The sequence below is a fragment of the Schistocerca gregaria genome, chromosome 1 (genome assembly GCF_023897955.1).
Source record: "Schistocerca gregaria isolate iqSchGreg1 chromosome 1, iqSchGreg1.2, whole genome shotgun sequence".
In the NCBI taxonomy this organism is placed as follows: Eukaryota; Metazoa; Arthropoda; class Insecta; order Orthoptera; family Acrididae; genus Schistocerca; species Schistocerca gregaria.
The window spans coordinates 704,083,958-704,107,660 of NC_064920.1; the positions used below are offsets into that span (position 1 = coordinate 704,083,958).

General features: G+C 41.5%; 1 protein-coding gene across 3 annotated transcripts in view; it reads right to left on the minus strand.

Annotated features, from left to right (window-relative positions):
- LOC126365752 (cyclic nucleotide-gated cation channel subunit A) overlaps nt 1-23,703 on the minus strand; it is a 487,374-nt gene that overhangs the window by 382,248 nt on the left and 81,423 nt on the right. For all 3 annotated transcript variants that reach the window (XM_050008246.1, XM_050008256.1, XM_050008236.1), the window contains exon 3: nt 4,077-4,202. In XM_050008246.1, the coding sequence (XP_049864203.1) occupies nt 4,077-4,202 (126 nt within the window). The remainder of the gene's footprint in view (nt 1-4,076; nt 4,203-23,703) is intronic.

A 23,703-nucleotide genomic window follows, 5' to 3' on the forward strand; every position in this document is an offset into this window, starting at 1 on the left:
GGGTAAACAGGCACTGAAAACTGCAATCGAACCTGAAGATTTGCTGCAATGATACGTAGGGTGAAGTAGAATGGAAATACGGAAACATCTGCGTCCTATTGATTAGAATAGCTGGAAAAAGCTTTAGTTTACAAATAGATAAGCATAGTGTCCGTTATAAAAGCTCTAGCAGATTGCTCTTGGAGAGCAGCAACAACAGCACTCGAAGAACGGATACAGAACGAATTCTACGAAGATTTATGGATCATATTACACAATCTATATAAAAATGAAGTCTATCTAACTCGTTCGTTGTGGGAAAATAACCACAATTTCGATAATAGGCACAGTGAGCAAACTGAGATACTATACGTACAGCATTTTAAAAGAATGGTAACCTTCCTGAGAAAGTGCGACTTGTGGCCTTTCTGCAGCTTTCATTTCTAACAGTCATTGTTCCCCTGCAAGCAATGCTTGCACTCGCTCTATAATTTAAATTACTTTCTCAAAGTACAAAATGTCTACAAGTACGATCATACATATCAGTCATGACCTAAGAACTACAGGGCATAAACAAAAGGTATAGCCAAACTTTGAGGATACATTCCTCATACGTAGAGGAAGAAAATATGTTACATAGACATAGGTCCGGAAACGCTTTGTTTCCATGTTTGTGCGTAGTTTGTACTTCAAACGTTACTCAAGAGATAAACTCAAGAAAAGGATGTATCAGCACAGTATGAATTATTTTCCTAAACGAAATGTTCTAAATGCTCTCCGTTAGCAGGGATACTTGCATCAACCCACCGTCGCTTTGAACCCCTGCTGTGCTGATGTGTCCCTGGAGGATTGCGTATTGTTTCACAGTCTTCCACAATAGCGGCAAGAACACGAAGACGTATATCTTGAACCGGGGTTCTGCACCCAAGTGCTTTCAGATGTCCCCCACTAATAAAATTCTAGACGGGTTTTGGTCCGGAGAGCGTGGAGGAATTGGCCCATCTCTACCTACCCATCTGTCACGGAATCTGTTAAGTAGAAACCAACAAACATGAACACTAAAATGATGAGAAGCTGCATCGTGCATGAAGTACTTTTTTCGTCACACTCATAAAGGAACATGCTCTCTCAGATCAGGTAGAGTGTTCTCTAAGAAAGCAAGGTAGTTTTTTTCTGTTGAGCCTGGATAGAAAAATTTGAGATCCTAACAAAGTCATCAACAATGGCGACCAAAACGTTAACAGGTAAAGTTTTGTTGATGGCGTGATTGCACAATTTCTTATGTATTCTCTACAGCCCCTATATACCGTTTGCTAAAATTTAGAATCTGGTACGTTGTAACGGAGCCATGTCCAAGAACAGCACATTTGCTCTAAAGTGAGGGTTGACGCATCGTGCATAAATATCAGCTGCTGCTAGTGCTTGCACACACTGTGGTTTGTACGGATACTGCCAGTTCTCGTGTAGGACTCTCCTGATACTCAACATTACTTGTTGCAGCTAATTGTCTTACGCTGACGCTATGGTTGTCATCTACTGCACAATTAAGTTTCTCCTCCAGTTGAAGTGTCCCCTCATTATAGGTCTCCCCTATCACGAGCAGTAGGCTTAAACGTCCCATCCTCCCTTAGATAACGACCAGTTACTTTAATGGCCTTTGTAGGGGAAACGTCATCCTGAAAATATCTTCCGATACAAACGCCGAGCGCCACGTCCATTAGCATCTTCTAAGCCGCGCAGCAAATGGGCATTTGTCAACTTTTGTCAACTTTCCGTTTGGTACACTTCAATTAAACTGTACCGACAACCAAGCCCATGATGCTACCTGCTTAGTGCGAGTAGAGTAGCCGTTAGTCGCATGTTAACACAAGCAGTGAAATGAATCACATTTCAACATTACCTTTGTTCCTTGGGAACAACAAACATGGACGGTGAACCTAAGAAGTACAACTTACTGCACAGGGTATTTTAAACATTTAATGTTAGAAAACGTTTCATATAATGCTGGTATGTTCTGTTTCTGTGTTTCCCATGATTAACGTGATTATGCAGAGAAGCAGAAAATGAAAATGTGTGATTTCCGGACTCATGTACTTACAACACATTTTATTCCTCTACGTGTGAGGAACTTTGCCTGAAAGTTTGGCCATATCTTTTTGTTACACCTTGTATAACTAGCATTGATGTGCTAACCATTAAAATTGTTGAATTCTGGTGCAGTGTTGAAGCAGCATGAATGATGTGACGATATCTATCATCCAAACTCACTTCGAATAGTTATTCATGCAGAATCATTATTGCTGCCGGTAGTGGTAAAGCTTAGAAGTTTAATCATATATTATTGCCGCTGTACTGTTTACGCACAATAAGTGAAATTTAAAATTTCCTTGTGTAAAATTTTAATTTATAGTATTATAATTCTCGTATTGCACTCTAAAAAACTCTGCCACTCACTTTCGCCTCTTCTAATGGCATCACTTGCTACATTTTGCAACTGGCCAGGCCAGGCTGTTTAGTATAGCTTACTCCCTGTCTAGAATGTCGTAACTTTGTGTGAGCATCTGAAGCTTGGGGCTCTTCGTTCAGGGCCACAGGTAGAATGGAGAAACCACAGTGAGCAGACGTATGTCTCAGCAAAGCATACGCCGCAGTAACGTGCGTCTTGCGCGCCTTTAAAGGCATTTACGAGATGAAACGTGTATTTATATCTAACAATTTATGTTCCTGTACTTGACTTGAGTGAAACCAAGGGGATGGCGTGAGTCCTCTCGCACTGTACGCGCAGAACTGAGGTGCACGAATGCAGGAGCCAGAAACCCTCAAATGAACACTTGCGTATGAATTCTCACACTAAAGAGCCAAAGAAACTGGTACACCTGTCTAATATCATGTGGGGCCCCCGCAAGCACGCAGAAGTGCCGCAACACGACGTGGCATGGACTCGACTAATGTCTGAAGTAGTGATGGAGGGAAGTGACACCATGAGACCTCCAGGACTGTCCGTGAATCCATAAGAGTACGAGGGGGTGGAGATCTCTTATGAATAGCACGCTGCAAGGTATCCAATGTAAGCTCAATAATGTTCATGTCTGGGAACTTTGGTGGCACTGGAGCACTCTGCAGCTATTAGGGACGTGTGGGGTGTCCTACTGGTATTGCCCAAATTCGGCGGAATGCACAATTGACACGAATGGATGCAGCTGAGCAGACAGGATGCTTAAGTACGTGTCACCTGTCATAGTCGTATCTAGGGGTATCAGGGGTCCCATAGCACTATAATTGCACATGCCCCACACTATTAAGGAGACTCCACCAGCTTGAACAGTCCGCTGCTAACATGCAGGGTCCGTGGATTATGATATTGTCTCCATACACATACACTCGATACAATTTGAATTAAGACTCATCCCACCAGGCAACATGTTTGCAGTCATCAACAGTCAAATGTCGGTGTTGACGAGCCCTGACGAGGCGTAAAGCTTCGTGTCGTGCAGTCATCAAGGGTATACCAGTGGGCTTTCGGCTCCGAAAGCCCATATCGATGCAGTTTCTCTGAATGGTTCTCACGCTGACACTTGTTGACGGCCCACCATTGAAATCAGCAGCAATTAGCGGATGGGTTCACTTCTGTCACGTTGAACGACTTCGTTCAGTCGTCGTTGGTCCCGTCCTTGCAGGATGTTTTTCCGGCCACAGCGATGTCTGAGATTCTCGATATTCTCGGTACACTTGTGAAATGGTCGTATGGGAAAATCCCATTTCATCGCTACCTCAGGATGCTGTGTCCTATTGCTCGTGCGCCGAGTGTAACAGCAACTTCAGACTCAGTTAAATCTTGATAATTTGTCATTGTAGCAGCAGTAACCGAGCTTACAATTGCGCCAGTCACTTGTCGTCTTATGTAGGCGTTGCCGACCGCAGCACTGTATTATGTCTGTTTATATATCTCAGTGTTTGAATACGCATGCCTACCCGTTTCTTTGGCGCTTCAGTGTAGTTTCCAATGGTGTTGCCATTGTGCTAAGTCACCGTGACCCTCTGATGATGCGAAACGCTTCAAACATATGAGAGAAGTAGACAGAGATACGGGGACCGACCTGGGTGGTGGGAGGCGTCACGCCGGTGGTAGCGCTGGCGTCGGGAAGCTGCACCACCGCCACCTGGGTCCGGACCGACGGCTCTTCCGCTTCCGCCGCCGCCTCCGCCGCCGCTGCCGGCCGGTCCTGCAACACAGTGGACTCAGTGACTACTGTAACAGCGTCACGTAATGGACAAAAGAAATATTTTCCGACGTTGTCTGCAGCATTGCAATAGAATGCCAGATTACAAAAGTACACTACTGGCCATTAAAATTACAAAACCAAGAAGAAAAGCAGGTGATAAACGGGAATTCATTGGACAAATATGTTACACTAGAACTGAAGTATGATTACATTTTCACGCAATTTGGGTGCATAGATCCTGAGAAATCAGTGCCCAAAACAACCACTTCCGGCCGTAATAACGGCCTTAATATGCCTGGGCATGAGTCAAACAGAGCTTGGATGGCGTGTACAGGTACAGCTTCCCGTGCAGCTTCAACACGGTACCACAGTTCATCGAGAGTAGTGACTCACGTATTGTGACGAGCCAGTTGCTCGGCCACCATTGACCAGACGATTTCAATTGGTGAGAGATCTGGAGAATGTGCTGGCCAGGGCACCAGTCGAACATTTTCGGTATCCAGAAAGGCCCGTACAGTACCTGCAACATGCGGTCGTGCATTATCCTGCTGAAATGTAGGGTTTCGCAGGATTAGAATGAAGGGTAGAGCCACGGGTCGTAACACATGTGGATTGTAACGTCCATGCAAACAAGAAGTGACGGAGACGTGTAACCAGTGGCACCCCATATGATCACGCCGGGTGATACGCCAATATGTCGACGACGAATACACGCTTTCATCGTGCATTAACCGCGATGTCAACAAACACGGATGCGACCATCATGGTGGTGTAAACAGGACCTGGATTCATCCGAAAAAATGACGTTTTACCATTCGTGCACCCACGTTCGTCGTTGAGTACACCATCGCAGGAGCTCCTGTCTGTGATGCAGCGTCAAGGGTAACCGCAGTCATGGTCTCCGAGCTGATAGTTCATGCTGCTGCAAACGTCGTCGAACTGTTCGTGCAGATGGTTCTTGTCTTGGAAACGTCCCCATATGTTGACTCAGGGATCGAGATTTGGCTGCACGATCCGTTACAGCCATGCGGATAAGATGCCTGTCATCTCGACTGCTAGTGATCCGAGGCCGCTGGGATCCAGCAGGGCGTTCCGTATTACCCTCCTGAATCCACCGATTCAATATTCTGCTAACAGTCATTGGATCTCGACCAACGCGAGCTGCAATGTCGCGATACGATAAACCGCAATCGTGATAGGCTACAATCCGACCTTTATCAAAGTCGGAAACGTGATGGTACGCATTTCTCCTCCTTACACGAGACATCACAACAACGTTTCACCAGACAATGCCGGTGAACTGCTGTTTTTGTATCAGAAATCGGTTGGAAACTTTCCTCATGTTAGCACGTTGTGGGTGTTGCCACGGCGTCAATCTTGTGTGTATGCTCTGTAAAGCTAATCATTTGCATATCATAGCATCTTCTTCCTGTCGGTTAAATTTCGCGTCTGTAGCACGTCACCTTCGTGGTGTAGCAATTGTAATGGCCAGTAGTGTATTATGGTGCAGATTAGCAAGGAAATCCGTTATGGCCTTATCGACGAACCAACCCGCCACTTGGCTGAACTGACGTAAGTAGAGCATGTGAAGTGCTATTAAGGGTGGACACACGGCAATTTGAACCTTGATCGTCCACAACCTTCAAAAGACCAGTAGATTTCGCCAAGCATCATAACTCACTAAAGAAATTAAGTTTAGGTTTTATGTATTTTAAGACAGCCGTGTGGGGGAGCAGGTGGATATCAGTGGCTTTTGAGGTGGATGGAGATGTGAATCGGAGTAGCGAAGAAGGTGGGTGAGTCATTTTCTCCTGACAGCGATACCTCAACGATAGTGAAGGCAGAGAGGACGTATTTCAGTATGGCGGGTCTGGGGGACGACGCAGCCCAACAAGCAAAACAAAAATCAACGTCGCGTCTGAGTTGCAACAAGCGGCCACGTGGTCAGCGTTTGTCCGCATGCTGATGGCGGCTGCAAAAAATCAGTTGCGTCTGTTACCAAACTGGTCGGCTACGAAAGGCGTCTGTTACCATATTGGGCTACCTGCTAAAACCCGTTTGGAGATTCCATCACAGACGTAACATCCCGCGAAGCGCTGATCTCATCTTCTTAATTTCCTATCAATCAAGCCATGATGGTAAACACTGAAGGAAAAGTTCCCCAGGAGGTAAATAGCCCATTACTGAAAACAGTAATACAACTAGGTGTCGGATTCTGGAGAGTCTAGAACATAATGTAAAGAAGAATCGAAGGTCCCGGGAGATTTCCACATCATGATTAGGAGAAATCATCTTCTAGCCACAGTGATAATTAACATTTTACTAAAAACGGGGAAACTGGAACAAATGGCGGATGTATTGAACAGATGCAACATACTGACACTAGCACGTCATAAAACCTGATATTGAGATCAGAACACATTTGAATCAGAGGGATACAAGATTTATAAAGGAAAAGAGGCCATAAAGAATTAACGAAAAAGTCACTCTGCTTGTATTAGCTTTCACTGCCAAACGTAATGTAGCAGAATCCGTAACAAATTTTACATCCACATCGAACGTCACTTCTGTCGTTTGGAGCAGCAACCAATAGTATTAGGATCCTAAATGTCACGTACGGGCAATAATGACAGAAGAAAAACCAGAAACAATTCGAACGAATTTGAGAAGCACTAGAAACAGAGACATAAAAAATACTAAAGCACTGCATAAGACTGCTCGCTTGAGGCTTCAGTGCGCAGCTCGACAGAACAAAGAAATAAAAGGAAACAGGAAATTTTCTCGCTCACGAACGCACTGGTGATAACGGAGGAAGGCTCATAAACTTCTCCACCCTACTTGAGTTAAAACTAATGGCAACCAGGGAGAAAAGATCTGGTCCTCTCCTAAAACACTTTTAGGGTCATGTCAACTGGGTCCTGCGGCAATAACAGAACAAAACCATGGTCATGAACGTATGGGTCGGAAGAGGACAAGGCATACACTTTGCAACAGAAAGTCAAGTCAAATTTCAACATAAAAGACCAAACACCGAAATTTTAAAAAATACGTAGAAATGACACAAAATTGTTGTCAGGCAGAGGAAGGAATTAGTTAAAGGGCTTCACGCAAAAAAAGAGAGGAAACGGGGATGAGATAAGAGAAGCAATGATAGAAACGATGAAAGAACTAGAATAGCCACCAGGAAGAAGAAAATCTAGAAGGTGGAACAAGATATGTGACGAAGCGATAGAGCCTAGGTTAGCACCTTGGAGAAAATGGAGCTCCCACAAGAGGGAAAGAGACTGGAACACCTTCACTGAGATCATGAAACAGACACATTTAATTATTAGAATGGCAAACGTAAATATGACAAAAATTGGAAATAGATACAAATTTCAGCAGAACAACACTAGGGATTTCGCACAAATTTCGAAAGAAGAAGTAACAAGATACAACCCGATGAGCCTTCACTTGAAAGATTCAGCAGATAACCAACAACAAATACAACTGCGAACTACTAGCAAAATATTTTAAGAGTTTTCTAAACTGTGAGGAGCCAACACAATGACTTATTTCCAAATAGTCCCAAATGGAAAACCCAGCTCCACTCTATCGGGTTGAAAAATACACTGGCCTGCTGAAAACAATATAGCACCCATTGAACGCGGGTTATTTATCAAAGATGTGAAAAGTGGGAGGGAAGCGGTAGCTGAAACTACTTATTAGGTTGCTGGGAGAAAGGAAGAATACCGGAAGATTAGTCAGACTCCATAATCCATCCACTACAGAAGGAAACAGAGAGACAGACACCAACAATGGACGAGACATATCTTTACTTCCAGTCCCCTGTTAATTACATCCAAAGCTCTACTGAAAAAGACAGAACCCCAAGCAGAACACATAACTAGAATATACCAAGCGGGGTTCAGAAAAGGTAGAAAAGAACAAATTTTTAACTTGAAAACAGTCCTCACGATTAGAGCAATACGAAATCGTAACACAATCACTAACTTCATTGGCTTCAAGAAATCCTGCGATTCGTTAGACATAGAGTATTCTTACTAATAGACGAAGCAAGTATCGATAAAACTAAGAGATAATTAGTCGAACAGTCAGTTAGTCGAACAGATAGTTACACACACGACTTCCAAAGCTAAATTCCTACAAGATATTTCTCACCCGTTCAGAACTAACAAAGGAATTATGAAAGGCATCAATTTCTCACTGATTCTCCTAAATTTGATATTAGATAGGGCAATGAGAGAGTGGGACAAGGAAAATGGAGATTTGAGGTGAAATGTCTTGCTTTTACTTACGATACTGGAATAATTTCTGAGGATAGAACAGGTACAAAGATAATGACAGGAACACTTCACAAAATTGCAGTTAAAACCAGATTACAAATATGAGAAAACGTAAGACATGCATTGAACATAAGGACAACATAGAAATACATATAACTACCAATACAACACGGAAACGTCAAAAGAGTTGATAAGCTCGAGTGTTGGAAGAACAGATAGAATAAAACTAATCAGATAACACCAAAAGTAAAGAAAGGTGAAAGAATATTAAATCATCATACAGACTCGCCTAAGTTACCCAAAATACTAAAAGTGTCACCGAAAACAGAGATAATAAAAAATCGACATCTTTCCTGGCAAAAATTAGACCTACACAGCAGTAATTAAACCGGAAGCACTACACTGATCTGATTAACTTACACTGAATAAAAGAAGATCTGGAAAAGAAAGAAAGGAAAATATTCAGAAAAATGGACCACAAAAACATCAAAGATAACAGCTAGACGATGAGGAGAAATGAAGATTTATACAGAAGTAACCAGGTCGTTACAATTAAAATGGTGTCCCGAGTGCTGCAGTGCGGGCTGTATACATCGCAAGATGCTGAAACATCTAAGATATTTCCAAATATCGGTGCGTTCTAAGAGTATTCTGGGAAAAAAAATGGTTCCACTTTCTGCCAGCAGGTGTAAATATGGCACTGTAAACAGTCAGAATGTGAAGTGTTTCCTGCTCTGACGTCAGTGTGCTGTTTGTGGCCTGGCGACGTGAACTGATTTCTCTTCTGAAGTGACGGTTGGTGTAGAGTGTTGACAACAGAAACAGCTGCGAAGAGGTCCCATGTCAACAAACGGGCTAATGAATGTGAGCAAGAAACTTGAAGAAACAGGTGAATTAAGTGGTGCAGCAGGGAGAGGGAGGCGGCACATTCCCACAGCAGTTGTTGATGAACGTTGCAGCAACTACAGCCGACTGCGCAGCACATGCTTCAAATTCCGCAGCCAGTGTCAAGCTGCGTCAAGGTCATTGTCTCTCTTCTGGTCAACAGTTCAAAAGATTTTGCAGCGCATTTTACACTGGTATCCCTACAACATTCAGAATGTGCACTAAATGAAGCCCCAAAATAGGTTACAACGCCGTGACTTTGCCCTTCGTTTCTTGGCACGCGTGAAGATGGATAACATATAGACGGGGAATATTCTTTGAACGGACAAGGGACTTCTGCTCTGTATGGTGTCGCGAATGCACAGAATTGTCGCATATGCGGTTCTACTCCGCCACGTGCTGTGGGGGAGCATCCACTAGGTTCATTTTATGTGACTGTGTCGTATGGTTTCACAAGCTCCTTCAATCTCGGTCCGCTTTTCTTCGAGGATATGATACCTCGCGAACTTTACAGTGACATCTGAACATTATAAGAACCTCCTTGTGTAACACGTGATTTCAGCTTTGCAAGAACGCAACTGTGTCCACATCACTATTTTCATGCAAGATGAGGCAACAGAAAGTGTCACTTGCTAGGTGAAAAATTTCTTCGAGAAATCTTTGCTAACGACCGTATAATTTTAAGGCAATTTCAAGATCTGTAGCCATCCTCATCCCCCGATCTAAATCCATGTGACTTCTGGTTGTGGCGCTATCTGGAAGATCGTGTCTACCAGGGATATATCCTGACTCTTCCTGTCTGAATGATAGCAGACGATGCCACATCGATCTGATTACACCGGATTTCCTGCGAGCAACTGTCGACCATTCCGCGTTACGGATGTGGCATGTTGCCGAGTCGGGAGACATACTGAACGCATGTTCTCCTTGTGGCAGTATCCTTCTAAACGTGACAGAGCCATCTTATAATGTGTTTGATCGTTACTGCACTTTGCTTGCATCAACACCACAGTACGAGTGATTATAGCGCCATATTTTCACTTGTTGGCAGGAAGTGAAAGTATTGTTTCTGTCAGCATATTCCACGACAGCACCGATTAATGAACATACCTGCGATGATTCAGCTTTGTATGATGCACACAGCCTGCACTGCAGTGCTCGGGCCACTGTCAATCAAATTATAGCCACCTGGTAGAAACAACCACAGACACAATAAGGAAGAGGAGATTAAGGCTTTACTGAAATATTAACAAAATTAATGACAATAGGCCAAACAAGAAATTTTTAAATTTTCGTATTAAAAAACTCCACGGGTTTGCTTGATGAGACAAGAATGGATTTGAGAAGACTTAACATCACAGAAGACACTATACAAGACAGGGAAAATTTTAGGCTACTGGTCAGTACTAAAAAATGTCCTATCCAACAACAAAAACTGGAACATAGGCCAGTGATATCGAACGAACTGAGGCAGGTCGCCAGCCAGTGCTTACAGAAATTTTAGGAAGATAAGAGAAAAAAAGATTGTACCACAGTTTTAGGTTATAAGCGGTCTAGAATTGACCAGATTCTGCAAAAAGGGAGGAGAAAAGACTGTACTATCACAAATTCTTCATTTAATCCTGGGGTAAGCAACATATATGCAGAATCACAGTGACTGAAGTGAGTAGTCATAAACCACATTTAAACAAAATCAAGAAGAGTGTGAGGAAAGGAAATTTACTGATGGATTAGATTTCGTCGTTATTTTCAGGTTGTTCCGCCGACTGTTGCTTGATGGTTTCTCTAATACTTTGCTAGCACTAGTGAGAGGTGTTGTGTAGGAATAATCCTTCATTACAAGTCGCAGACGCCAGGCTCGGGACTCGAAATCGGGAGAGAACGGTGGTTCGTTAAGCCAAAGTCTTCTTTCCTTCTTCCACGCATATCAGAAATCATTCAACGAGGGTTATAAGAAAATCAACAGGTGGCGCATCAAGAAACGACCATAGTTTCATAAGAATTAATGCTACCCCTAGGTTCGACCATACATAGACCATACATAGACTAATTAGGGTTGCAATGAAAACTATAAGTAGAATATTTAGCTGACGAGAAATAGTAAAGTTTTTAGGAATTTGGTAACTAGCATGCTAGCATATAATTTGTTCCCCACGGAAAGTTGTGGAATGGTGACAGTGATCTGCATTTCTTTATAGTACGAGACGAAGATACACAAATTGATAGGAATGACTTGGTAATGTTGACGCGGAAACTATCACGCCCTTCCTTCAAAATGTGTACATCGTTTGTTGCTGCGGTTAGTCTGTAGTTCATGTTAATGGGATTATTTTTCGTGACTACTTGCGGACATGTCACGCATTCTAACCAAAAGAAGGAGTGGAGTTTTTCTCGGGTTGTTGTTGCAGTACAGACTGCGGGACCATTTGAAGATCTCCCTCAGAGAAGGTTGTACATCACGTTCCCATCAATCTGAGTTTCCACTGGAATAAACTGGTACAACGCATGAGATGAGCTATCATAGCAACGGATGTATTTGTTTGTCTGTTGAGTTATTTGTAGCTGTAAAGTTGACCATTCTGGAAGAAAGTTTTATACCAACGAAAACGTCGGATGTGGCTGATATACGTTACACGCCAAAGGAAATTTTATCATTAAATAAAAGCTTAGAAAGGAAAACAGATCGATCAAACTGGAAGCATAATGTCAAAAAAAGTAGAAGGAACAGTGAAAATGGTAAAGACTTACCTGACAAAACGACATCAAATATGGTACGTGAAAGAACGTTGTATATCATTATAACGTAAAAATTGTACACTATAAGAATTTATTTTGTCTGGCCGTTGGTTTGGGCAAAACTGTGACACTTTTATACTACTACGTTGATATTGTACAACAATCAAACAAAAGTTTGTTTGATTTCGTTTGCGTTAATCGGAAAAAATAAGTGTTGGAAGTCATGACTACCTATGAATGGATGTATGAAGTATCTGAAACTTGTTTAAGCACATTTTCATTATAAAGGAAATGAGACAAAATGGCTCTGTTGCTGTCATTGTTTCCAAGAAATTGGGAATGTTACTCAGATTTGAAAATTGCTAGTTACGTTGTTGAATGCAGATGATCCAGATGCAGTGGATCTGCGTCGTAGCCATAATGTCTTCCAACCTATCGTTCTGTTCTCTAGCAACGCGGGAAACACGAACATTTCAGTCTTTCCGTGAAAAATTGGTTTCTCATATTTTACTACAATTATCGTTTCTCCCTATGTAGATGTCGTCGAGAATTTATTTTCGCACTCGGAGAAGAACGTGGGAGAAATGAAGTCGCCACAATGAAAAACAACTTTGTTTTAGTGATTGCTACTCCAACTCGCGTAACATATTCTTGGCACTGTCTTCCCAATTACGCTATAAAACAAAACGAGCTGCCCTTCTTTGAACTTTCTCGATGTCCTTCGTCAAATCTCAATTCCTTTGCTGTATAAGTTGTTCTTCCTCTATGAGCAGGGAAAATAATGGACTTACAGGATATATGTAAATACCTTGATGTACGATTCATGAAATTTCGTATGAACTTCACTTCTGACTGAACAGTTAAATTTATTTTATTTCTGTTTAATTTTTTTCTTTGTGGTTGTTTCTTGTCCTGCATAGAACTATGTTTTTAAAATTTGGAGGTTAATTAATAAACACATTGTATTACTCCAATATATCAGATAATGCATTCTGTTGACTTTTTTGCCACTGTAAGAGAAAATCATATTTTTTTTATATACAACGTTATTCCACAATGTACTTTTACAGGATATGCTACGTTCTTACACAGAAAGCTACATAAAACTTAACTATCTAAATATTGTAAAATATACTAAATACATGTTGCTGTCCTCTAATACATACTGCAGCACTTGCATATTGAAATGTGTAAATAAATAGGACCAAAGGGAAGCAACAATGATTTTTACTTCCTGAAAAATTGCTATTGTGACAACTTTCTTCGGGCGTGATTTTCGTTTATATATTTAAAAGTTTTAGATGAGTTAATGCAAGCTCTGTAAACCTGCACTCGCCAGGTTCAAAGAATCAGTTTTGACATTCAGTGTTTCCTGGGTATTGTAGTAAGAAAAGATAGATATCTGACTTTTGCAGTAACACACAGAAGCTTCCACAAGAAAATTTACACTTTCTCGACGCTTGTAGTTGCTGTAAATAAAACAATGAGTATTTTGTTCACTGAGGATATAAGCATGACTATCTTTCTGGGGAATGCACCACTGCCACAAATAAAAAATTGCCTGATATGAGGAAAAGAGTATGAGCTGTAAATTAGAACCTAAATAAATAGAAATCTGTAACAAATATTCCAAGGTTCATTCCACAAGAAGAGATCATGAATACTCCATTAAGATGAAAATTTTGACACTCGTAAGAGTTTGCGTAAGTTATGAAGAAGAGTTAAAAAGTATAGTTACTGTGGCATAGAGAAGATGGCAGTTCGGGTTATGTCAACATTATACATCGTGGGAAAAATAAAAAAGGCCTGGAGAGCATTAAGACTGACGCAGGATTGACCCTTATTAACGAACGTCGCAGAAGACGCTGGAAATAAGCACTGTTGACGTAAACGTAGCGCTCTGCTCGGTGTATAAAACAGTGAGAAATCTGTAGCAGCTCTACCTGTGGGATAGGAGCAATAGTGTCTTCGTGTTCTGTTGTAACTCTTCCAAGCTGAGGCTTATTTAAGTACACCTGACTCTTTGATGGGCACCACAATTAAAAATCACAGGGAGAGGGATCGGGCGACCGAGGTGGACAGGAGACTACGCTGTCTCTGCTAACCGTCCTCCCCTTAGCGAACACCTCATGCACTCGTGACAAGCCTTCAGTGCGGTGTGTGCTATCGCTCCGTCTTGCTGAAAGGTCGTTCATATCCTGTGAGATGATACACATTTGTATTATACAGTTTCTGGACAAGCCGGTTAGCATTAAAAGGTTATTGGAAAAATCGTGTTACGATGCAGACATCGGACTTTACGTACCAAACACCAATACTGAGATTACGCAACAGTTCTTTCAACTACTGATGGAGATCTTCTCATGCTTAATGGAGTCCTGATTCCATTTCACTCAGAAAGCACTGGCAGAAATCAACAAGCGAAAGTTCATCTGGTTGCTTTAGCTTATCCACAACAGTAAATTTGTAATGATAGAGTTGCAGGTCATCTTTGATAATGTTTCGACATGACAGTCTCTTAATTCCCATTTTCTCAGATAAACGGTATTAAGATGTCGTCGGACCTCGTTCCAGGCTTTCCTTCTTTTCCGGTGTTCGAACTCTTATCGGATAGTTACTGCTTTTATTCGTAACACAGCTCGTTTCGCGTTATTTTGCCACTAAGTTTCGTGTTGCGAGCATTGCTGGAGGTTTTGACAAACACCTCCTGTCTTAAACTTTTGCACCAACAGTGCCGCACACGCATTTCACGAATAGTGCTTCGTATTAATACTCGCCAATGAACAGGTCCTGTTTTATCATGAACACAATTTTCCGTTGAATCCAAGTGCTCACTGAACATGTGTGCTTTTCTTACTCCTTCAATCATAACTACTCAGCGAAATGCTCCAGGCAGAGCAGTGGGCGACGTGCATGCACAGGCATGTGATAGCAGCCGATTGCTGATATAAACACAAACGTGATGATTGGTCAGAAGCCGTAGCATACGTACACTGGTGTTGTTACGGTCTTGGAAGCAAGTCCTAGTTATGTATTAGATATATTATTACTAAATTACGTTAAATGAAACTTTAAGATATTCTCATGTATTAACAGCCAACAACGTTTTTCTTAATCACGCTTTATCTATGTAATTTTTATTTCAAGAATCGTGTACTGTCGCAGTCCTTATACTGTTGTGCTCTGACTGTCGCACTTTTAATACGCAGTATGAAAATGGCTGAGGCTGCTTCCTGTTCCGTAGTGAAACACGCATGTGGAAAACTGTTAAAAAGTGACGAGAAATAGGTTGTCCTTAATGTTTTTCATAAATTTACAGGAAAAAAAGGCATTGAAGGTTTCCGAGGAACTGTATTTGATGCAGCTGAGATACAAATGCACAATGGACATATAGTAGTATCGGTAGAGTAGTAGACTGATAGTCTAGTGAAGTTCATGTATCGCTGGTTCAAGTCTCGCATTTGTCATCTTCTTTTGTCGTTCAGTTTGAAATACGTACATCTCATAACTGCAAAATTCATGATATTTTATGAATAATGTACGTGTTCTTATTTCTAATTACATACTGCACAGAAATCTGTTTTCAAATATAAATTCTTTATTATTGATATTTTATGAAAATGATTAATAAAGGTTACTTGAATTTAGAAAACATAATTTTTAGGGCAAAACTGAAAAACCAAATACTCGTTAGTTCGACTGTGACTTTTGTGTTGTACCCCAGATATAGTCTTACATGAACCGGAGTGATAAATATCATAGGAACATAAAAGACAATCATCTTCACAGCATCGAGAACACCATACAAATGCTACAGTCTTATATTTGCTACTGTACCAATATAATATGAACCCAGCAGAACTGATCTGGAGCCTAATTAAGAGATTTGGTCCGATAAATAACAAGTCTGAAGCTGTAAGACGTACTAGAACGAACGCACGCAGTTTTTACACATATCTGGCGGGATATAGAACGGCACGTTATAAAAGAAGAGGAGAAAATGCGGCGGCTGGGTGGCTACGTGGATCATTAATTAATATCTTCAGTCGCTCCAGTGTTCAACAGTACGGTGAAATCCCTGCAGCATGCTTTTGCATAAAACATAGCTCGCTCAGAAAAATTACCCTGTGTTTATGTTGGGAATTTTTATCATTCTTGTTTCTAATTACACTAGTATGGTAGGTGACAACGAGAGCATTTTATGCTTTCCGTCTGGTAGAAGCGTGCGGTAGGGATGGAGTTTTGCCGAACATAATGTCATTCTCTTTAATAAAAATTAAATGACACTCGAAGCTATGCTGTTTCTTTGCTCGTCTCTTTTTACGTCTGAACTGAAACTACTTACATCATTGCAGCTTAGATGGACCAGCTGGCTGGCCAGTGCTGTCCAACTTCAATGCGCCTGTAAAGCTGTTGTCCCGTCTTATCGCTCAGTCTGTGTGAGTGTACAGCATACAACATCCTAATGATCGTACTTGACTGTACTGGACAAAGCTTGGCTTCCGCTCCAGTGTAACGAAATCCATTGAGATTCAAGCAAAAACAGAAAAATACATGGTGTAATGTTTACGTTAGGTTTATCCTTATGATGAACAGAGTATAGTGTTTTCCATGATGGTCAGACTCATCTTCATTGACAAGGGCCAATTCCGCATCAGTCTTATCAATATTTTCCGGCCGGTTTCAGTTTTTCCATCCTGCAACTGGGTTAATCTTCCGGGATGTATGGTCGTGTTCCATGAAACTTTTTCGCTCCTAACCATTCGTCCAGAGCTGCGCTAGACATCTTCAGTCCCAGTTGTATGGTTGTGTTCCATGAAACTATATCGTTCCTAACGTTTCGTCCAGAGTTGTGCTGGACATCTTCAGAGGTGTCTGGAAGAAACGTTAGGAACGATATAGTTTCATGGAACACAACCATACAACTCGGAAGATTCAGCGGCAAATAAGACAACCATTGATGGAAGCCTTCACTATATAGCTATAGCTAGGTGTTGCATGCAAGATTCTACAATTTATAGATACATTTTGTATCCAGTTTGGTTATAATCAAACTTTCGCTACTTGAGACAGTGTAGACGGAAAACTATTCATCGTGTGGCTACATAACTTTATAGGAGTGATGGTTAGACTACGTGCTTGCAGTGTTTGTGTTGTTAGTAGTGCTAGTGTGGTGACATGCCGTTAAGGCGCCGGTACTGGCACAGCGAGGAAGGACTCAAAACAGGCATTGCAGTCACAGACAGTCGACATCGGCCCGGACAAGATGAACAGAGTTGTACACGTAAAGCTACATTACTAAAAGAAGAGAGCGATAGAGGTTGCTGGTCTTCGCTAGAATCGAGGCATTGCTGGTGAGGTTACTCGGTTACTCTGCGACATTTTAGGAGGAAACCGAATGATACGCAGTTATCGAATGTTACCCTCTCGCGTGGAAATCAAAATTTGTTTCTTTCAGTGGTTTATTCGTTATTTTTCTTCCGCATGTTTTTACAAACGTTTCGACAAAACTTCATTGCCCTACGATCACTCATTTTTCATGGGGATCCTCTCAAGTAACGAACGTTTATTTACAGCCATCCTGTAATTCAACAAAGTAACAGAATATGTAAATGTATTAGCTGAATTTCATTTTATGGTAGTTTGTAGCTGAGTTGTAATATTAAAATAATTCCCTGTTAAGGGAATTGCTTTTATTTGTGTAGTGGAGCGGATAGATATATGGGCCCTCAAAATATAGTAGATAATGCTCTCACTTTAAAGCACTATAAGACGTCCGTTCGTGGTTCATTTTATTATAGAGGCATTGCAGCAGAACTACGGAGGGATGATCATGACTGACAGATGCACCGGGGACACCGAAGGAAGGAACGTTAGATTTTCACGTTACGCTAGCTGGAGCATCGTTATAGACTGAATCCAAGTTCGCTCTAGACGGGATCTGGGAAGGAAGTCGACTGTTCAGTTAACTTGTTTGATGCAAAAATTCTACCACGAACAGTTTCGCAGCCTGAAACCTCAAGTCATACCAAACACCTTTGGTTTTCATTGAAGGAAATATCACAAAGCAGTTCCCGTGGAAAAGTAAATAAATTCTCCATCTATGGCGCAAATAGCCAAAACAGTAGAGTCAACGTTACTGATAATTTCCTGACTACGATTCAGGAGAATGTACACCATAGCCTCTATTTCTCAACAACTTTCAATGCTGCTAAAGCATTCTAAATTCCATGTTCCTTCTGTTGTTTAAAATAATGTTTCTTTCAATGCAGTCGGTGTTCAAATGCTTAAAGTCTTAAACACATAGATTAAATTGACGAATTACGTGGGTATAATATGCACCCAGTCGCTTTTTTGCATTATGATACGAATTATTGAACTATTAACTAGTTATCAAGCCCGTGCTGTCTCATCATCGACGGTATTACAGGAACATTATATCTTGCACCAAATGCAGCTAGACGCTAGGGTAATGCCGCAGACAAGAAATACAGAAAAACGACTAGTCGCAAGGTGTACCCACTTCAATCGCCAGTTTAAATCACTCAGTTCTTTGGTATCTATATCACTGATAAAGCGTTCGTTGCAGAAAAGGCAAGGAACTAAAAGGGCGAAGAAACATTTATGTTTGCCATATTCAAGTTACATGCTTGCTGAATGGTTTAACTATTGACAGCCGTCATCTATGTTACTGAACGGGTAACCTAGTTCATGGTTTACGTAGCATGGTCTGAGTCTCAGGTTGCCTATCTAACAGCTTCCAGGAACAACAAAAATTTAATTTTCGATACCACATATAAATATAGATCGACTATGAAAATTAAAGATTCTGTCATAATCTACTCAAAGTTATGATCTTATTTCAAATGTTTAACACATTAAGACAATATTAGGGTCTGAAACTGTGTATGTGTTTCGAGGTAGCATAACTAAGGCGCACAAATACCCATACTGTATTCATTCAGTATTTCAGAATGGGAGCACTTCCTGCCTTGCAACAATCTTTACACGTAATATCAAACCTTTACGAAACTTTTCGTCGCTGACCCCACAAAATGATGAAAGGAAAAAAAATTATCGCTCTCTACATCTTCGCTGTTCAAATAGTAAAACTTCAGCATCTGCCAGGACGCTTTTAATTTCTGACTTCATTTCTATCAGCTCTACTCGCAACTCATTTTGCGTACAGTATCTGCATATAACATGGTACGGCACATAGTTCAGGAGATATGGTGTAGTTGTTATGAGAGGTCTGAAACACTAGGTTTTGCTCAAAACGGAGAGCAAATTACCACGACTGTACTCTTTTTTTTGCGAATGAGAGCACTTAACGATTCCAATGACTTTTTCTCGCTTGCAAGCGTAACGCGAATTTTTTTACACATTAACTAAATTGTAAAACAATCGGAAGTTTGAAGGTATTTCACATGTGGGAATTCGATTCTTTACAGAACCAAGATTTACTGGTTTTTTCCTATTCTACGTTTTTCGGGATGTATGTAGGGACCTATTCTCATTTTCAAATTTTACATCATTGAGCGGAGATATCACCTAAAACTTGAACAGCAAATATTGCGGAAATGGAAAATGCTATTGATGTACTGTTGTTACTGAACGGATTGTTAGTCAGGTGCTCCTATTGTTAGCCAACAAACGGATTTTAATAATACTTAAAAAGTGTATGTTTGAACAAGGATACGCTTCCTAAGTGGAACAATGCTTATTGACATCAGCAAACTAAAGGTAGGGTAAATTAGAATGTCAGTGGTTTTAGTTGCAGAATTGTAGCGCAAGTCGCTTACGAGACATCGTATTCCGAAAATATTCCACAGTGACACTTTTTTGTGCCATTCCACCAGCGCATTTGCTAGGTACTATGTTGTTATGTCTTATTACATTGTGGTTTTGTGTTCCCTGAGTGCACTGCGAATTCACAGTCAGTTAGAGTGTGGCACTCGGAGTAGTAGGTCATGGATGGGCAACGCGATTTACCAGTGCACATAAATGCTCATGATTTATGGAGATGGTAGCAAGAATACAGTTAGTTCGTGTTCGGTGTATGCGACAAGGTATCCCAATAGATGACAACCATATCTGTAGTTATTTATCATGTTCTTCAATCAGTAACGTGAAAGTGGTACTGTAACTCCTGGACAATACGATAGAAGGAAACAAGAGCGATGGAAGAGAGGGAAATTAACGTTGTTGCTGCTGTTGCAGTTGCAGTTGCACGTTAGCTCCCACGTAATCGCACGAGGAAGTGGCATGAGTTATGCCAGTGTCCTACGTATTCTACACTGATATAAGCTCCATCCATGTCACATCTCCTCCCTCGAGAGCTGCATGGAAACGATTACGAGAACCGCGTTAACTTCTGTACATTGTCATTAAAACAGCAAACTGGACATGTATCATGTACCTTGTTTAGAGCAGAAGCTACTTTTACCAGTCATGAGCTGGTAAACTGCCGAAACATCCACTATCTGTTGAAAATCCTCGTTGGGTTCGTCAGGTGAAAAGTCATCGTCCACGGAGAGTAAACGCGTGGTGTGGTATATCGAACCATCAGCTCATAGGCCCATGTGTGATAGACGGAACGGTGACGCGCACGATTATCTCAGCCTCCTAACAGATCATCTTCCACAGATGCTAGAAGACGCTCCTTTGCGGACTAGGAGGAACCTGTGATATCAACATGGTGTCCGCAAACCTCATAGGGTACGAAGTACTACAGAATGTCTTCATGAACTGTTTCCAAAATGTTGTACTGGGCGCAGAGGACCAGTAACACGGCTGGCCCGTTCTCCGATGTGACGCCTGTACACTCTTTTCTGACAGGAAAGTTGAAAGACGCTGTCTGCAAGGACATACCAGCTACACCCGATGATATGCCACGACGTATTACTGCAGTCTGCTCGGCCATCTCCGCCTTAATGCTAGCACGTGTGCGGGAGTCGTTCCATACCAGACTGGAAGTGTGTATTGCCACTGCCGATGGTCGTTTTGAACACAACCGGTGATGGTCAGTTGTCTCGTTACCGGTAAGAGTTCACATAACTAGTATATGTCCTTGTGCTGTTCTGTAGCGTGTGCTACCACAGGTACTGTAAAAGTCTCTCGCACTAGAATCTTGCATCGGACACCACTGACATTTTGATTTACTCTACTTATAGTTTGTTAGTGCCACTAGGCATTATTCTATTTAAAAAAAAGTGTATGTTTGCACGAAAATACGCTTTATAAGTACTTCTAAAATCTGTTGATTGGCTAACAATACGAGCCCCTGACTATCAAGCCATTCTGTGAAAATAGAACATCAATAGCACATTTCATATCTGTGATATTTGCGGTGAAAGTTTTAGGTAATTCATCCTGTATACATTTTAAGTGTATTGAATTCTGTAGCACATTTCAATTGCAGCTTCGTATAATGTAAGTGGTAAATGCTAGATCGCTCCTAGTATTGTACCTGCTCCGGCGCTTCGACAAGCGCCGTCACGAAGATGGAGAAAGCAATAGCAGAGAAGGCTGTGAGACGTCGTTAGCCAATAGTACGCTGACTAGGAGGGCACCACGACAAGAGCGGTTTCTAGCTGAAGAGAATATAAGCGGCGCTCGTGCGAGCCGCGACCGTTCAGTAGAAGACGGACACTAGCAGAGAGGCGTAGAAGAGCAGTGATAGAACCGATAGCAGTGACTTATGAGCGAGGGTGAATAACTTGCAGGGACATTCTATACAGCGAAGGACTTTGATTGTTTGCTAGTAGCCAATCGCTTGCGACACGTTCTTGTAATCCAATGTTAAGTATTGTCAATCTACTTTATTGTAATAAAAAGTATAATATCTCTTTATATTCGATGAATTATTCTGATACAATTCTACCCTTGAATGACGTTTACTAATTTTCTATCTTCATACTCGCAGAATCTATCAGCAAAGCCGTTTCATACAATAGCTATGCCATGAGCGCATAATTATCTCTCTGGTGGTTGTTCGAAAAAAACTCCCGAGATTGTCTTCGTGCCGATTAGCCTGAGCATTGTTTGAAGAATTGTAATCTGAATATTGAGATTTATGACAAAAGATAACTGATACGAAATTGTACGATTAAAAGGGAAATATATATACAGGTATATTGCTCCTTCATACAAAAGGTGTGTAACAATTTACATTATTTTACATTTGAGAATTAATGATATTCATCGATATATTGCGTAGTTGTTAATCAGAAGGGAACTTCCGAAAGACTGGATACGAACCTGCATTTAATAATCCAACAGCTCCATTACTTCTTCGGAAGGTTAAACTTCATCAAAGCCAAATATCCGCTTGATCTGAGGTTTGCCGACTGATTATACAACGCTCCCAAAAATACGAGGCATTTTATTTTTACAGATTAGCAGACTGCCGCAAAGCACGAGCCTGCAGAGAAGAAGAATCATGGCCTGATTTCATTCTAAGAAGTAAAATTTCTGAATCATTTTCAGTGACTGAGTTATGACAGTGTTTCCTGTTAGGATTGATTGATTGCTCGAACGAATTGAGAACTACATAACTACATAATTACATAGATAGGAGGAAAAATTACAAAACCATTAATGTGATTTGCTTGAATTGCCGTTTAGCTATTCGAGAAAGCATCCTTTAGGCACCCTGTAATAAACGAATGGGCAGGACCTCACAGTACCAACATTCTGTTTGAGGATTTGCTTGTTAGTTTCGCTGATAAAGCAGCTGCTCATTTTGCACCACGGGTCTCAGTGGACAGTGAGCTTCGATGTTAGTAGCCAGCAGCGCTAATCACTAGAGCACGGAGGTGGTCAGTTTCTATAGGAACCCGCGAGGTCTAAAGAGCCTTGTCACGGCCCGCTTGGATCCCCCCCCCCCCTTTCCCCCTCGGAGGAGGTTCGAGTCCTCTCCCTCGGGTATGGGTGTGTTTGTTGTCCTTAGCGTAAGTTAGATTAAGTAGTGCTTAAGCTTAGGGACCGATGACTTCAGCAGTTTGGTCCCATAAGACCTTACCACAAATTAAAAGAAAAGTCTGTAGGGAAATAGCGACTTCCCGAACTTTTAATTATGCGAATAGCGATGATATGTTACTTGCTATGCCTTCTTTCCTGTGCTTCAGTAGTTGTGAAGAGGAAGTGAAACGTTCAGAATGTATATTGCTAATTGCAGAATTATACTCGCTGAATGCAAGTGTTACTTATTGAAGAATCTAGGAACAGAAATCATGAGCGAAAATCAGTTCTTTGAACAGTTTCAAGAATGATTATCTAAAACATTTCGTCTAAAAAATATCCGAAATGAGGAACGTAAAAGGAGGCTGCGCAATTTTATTTTCGATTTTGAGCCCTTAACTGCTACGTCCTCATCGAAGGTGCATAATGCACTCCGTCTTCAGGCCACAAGTGGCCCATTGGTACCATCCGACCGCCGTGTCGTCCTCAACTGAGGAAGCAGGCAGGAGGGCCGAGTGGTCAGCACACCGCTCTCCCGGTCGTTATGATAGTTTTCTGTGATGGGAGCCGCTACTGTTCAGTCGAGTAGCTCCTCAATTGGCATAACGAGGCTGAGTGCACCCCGAAAAATG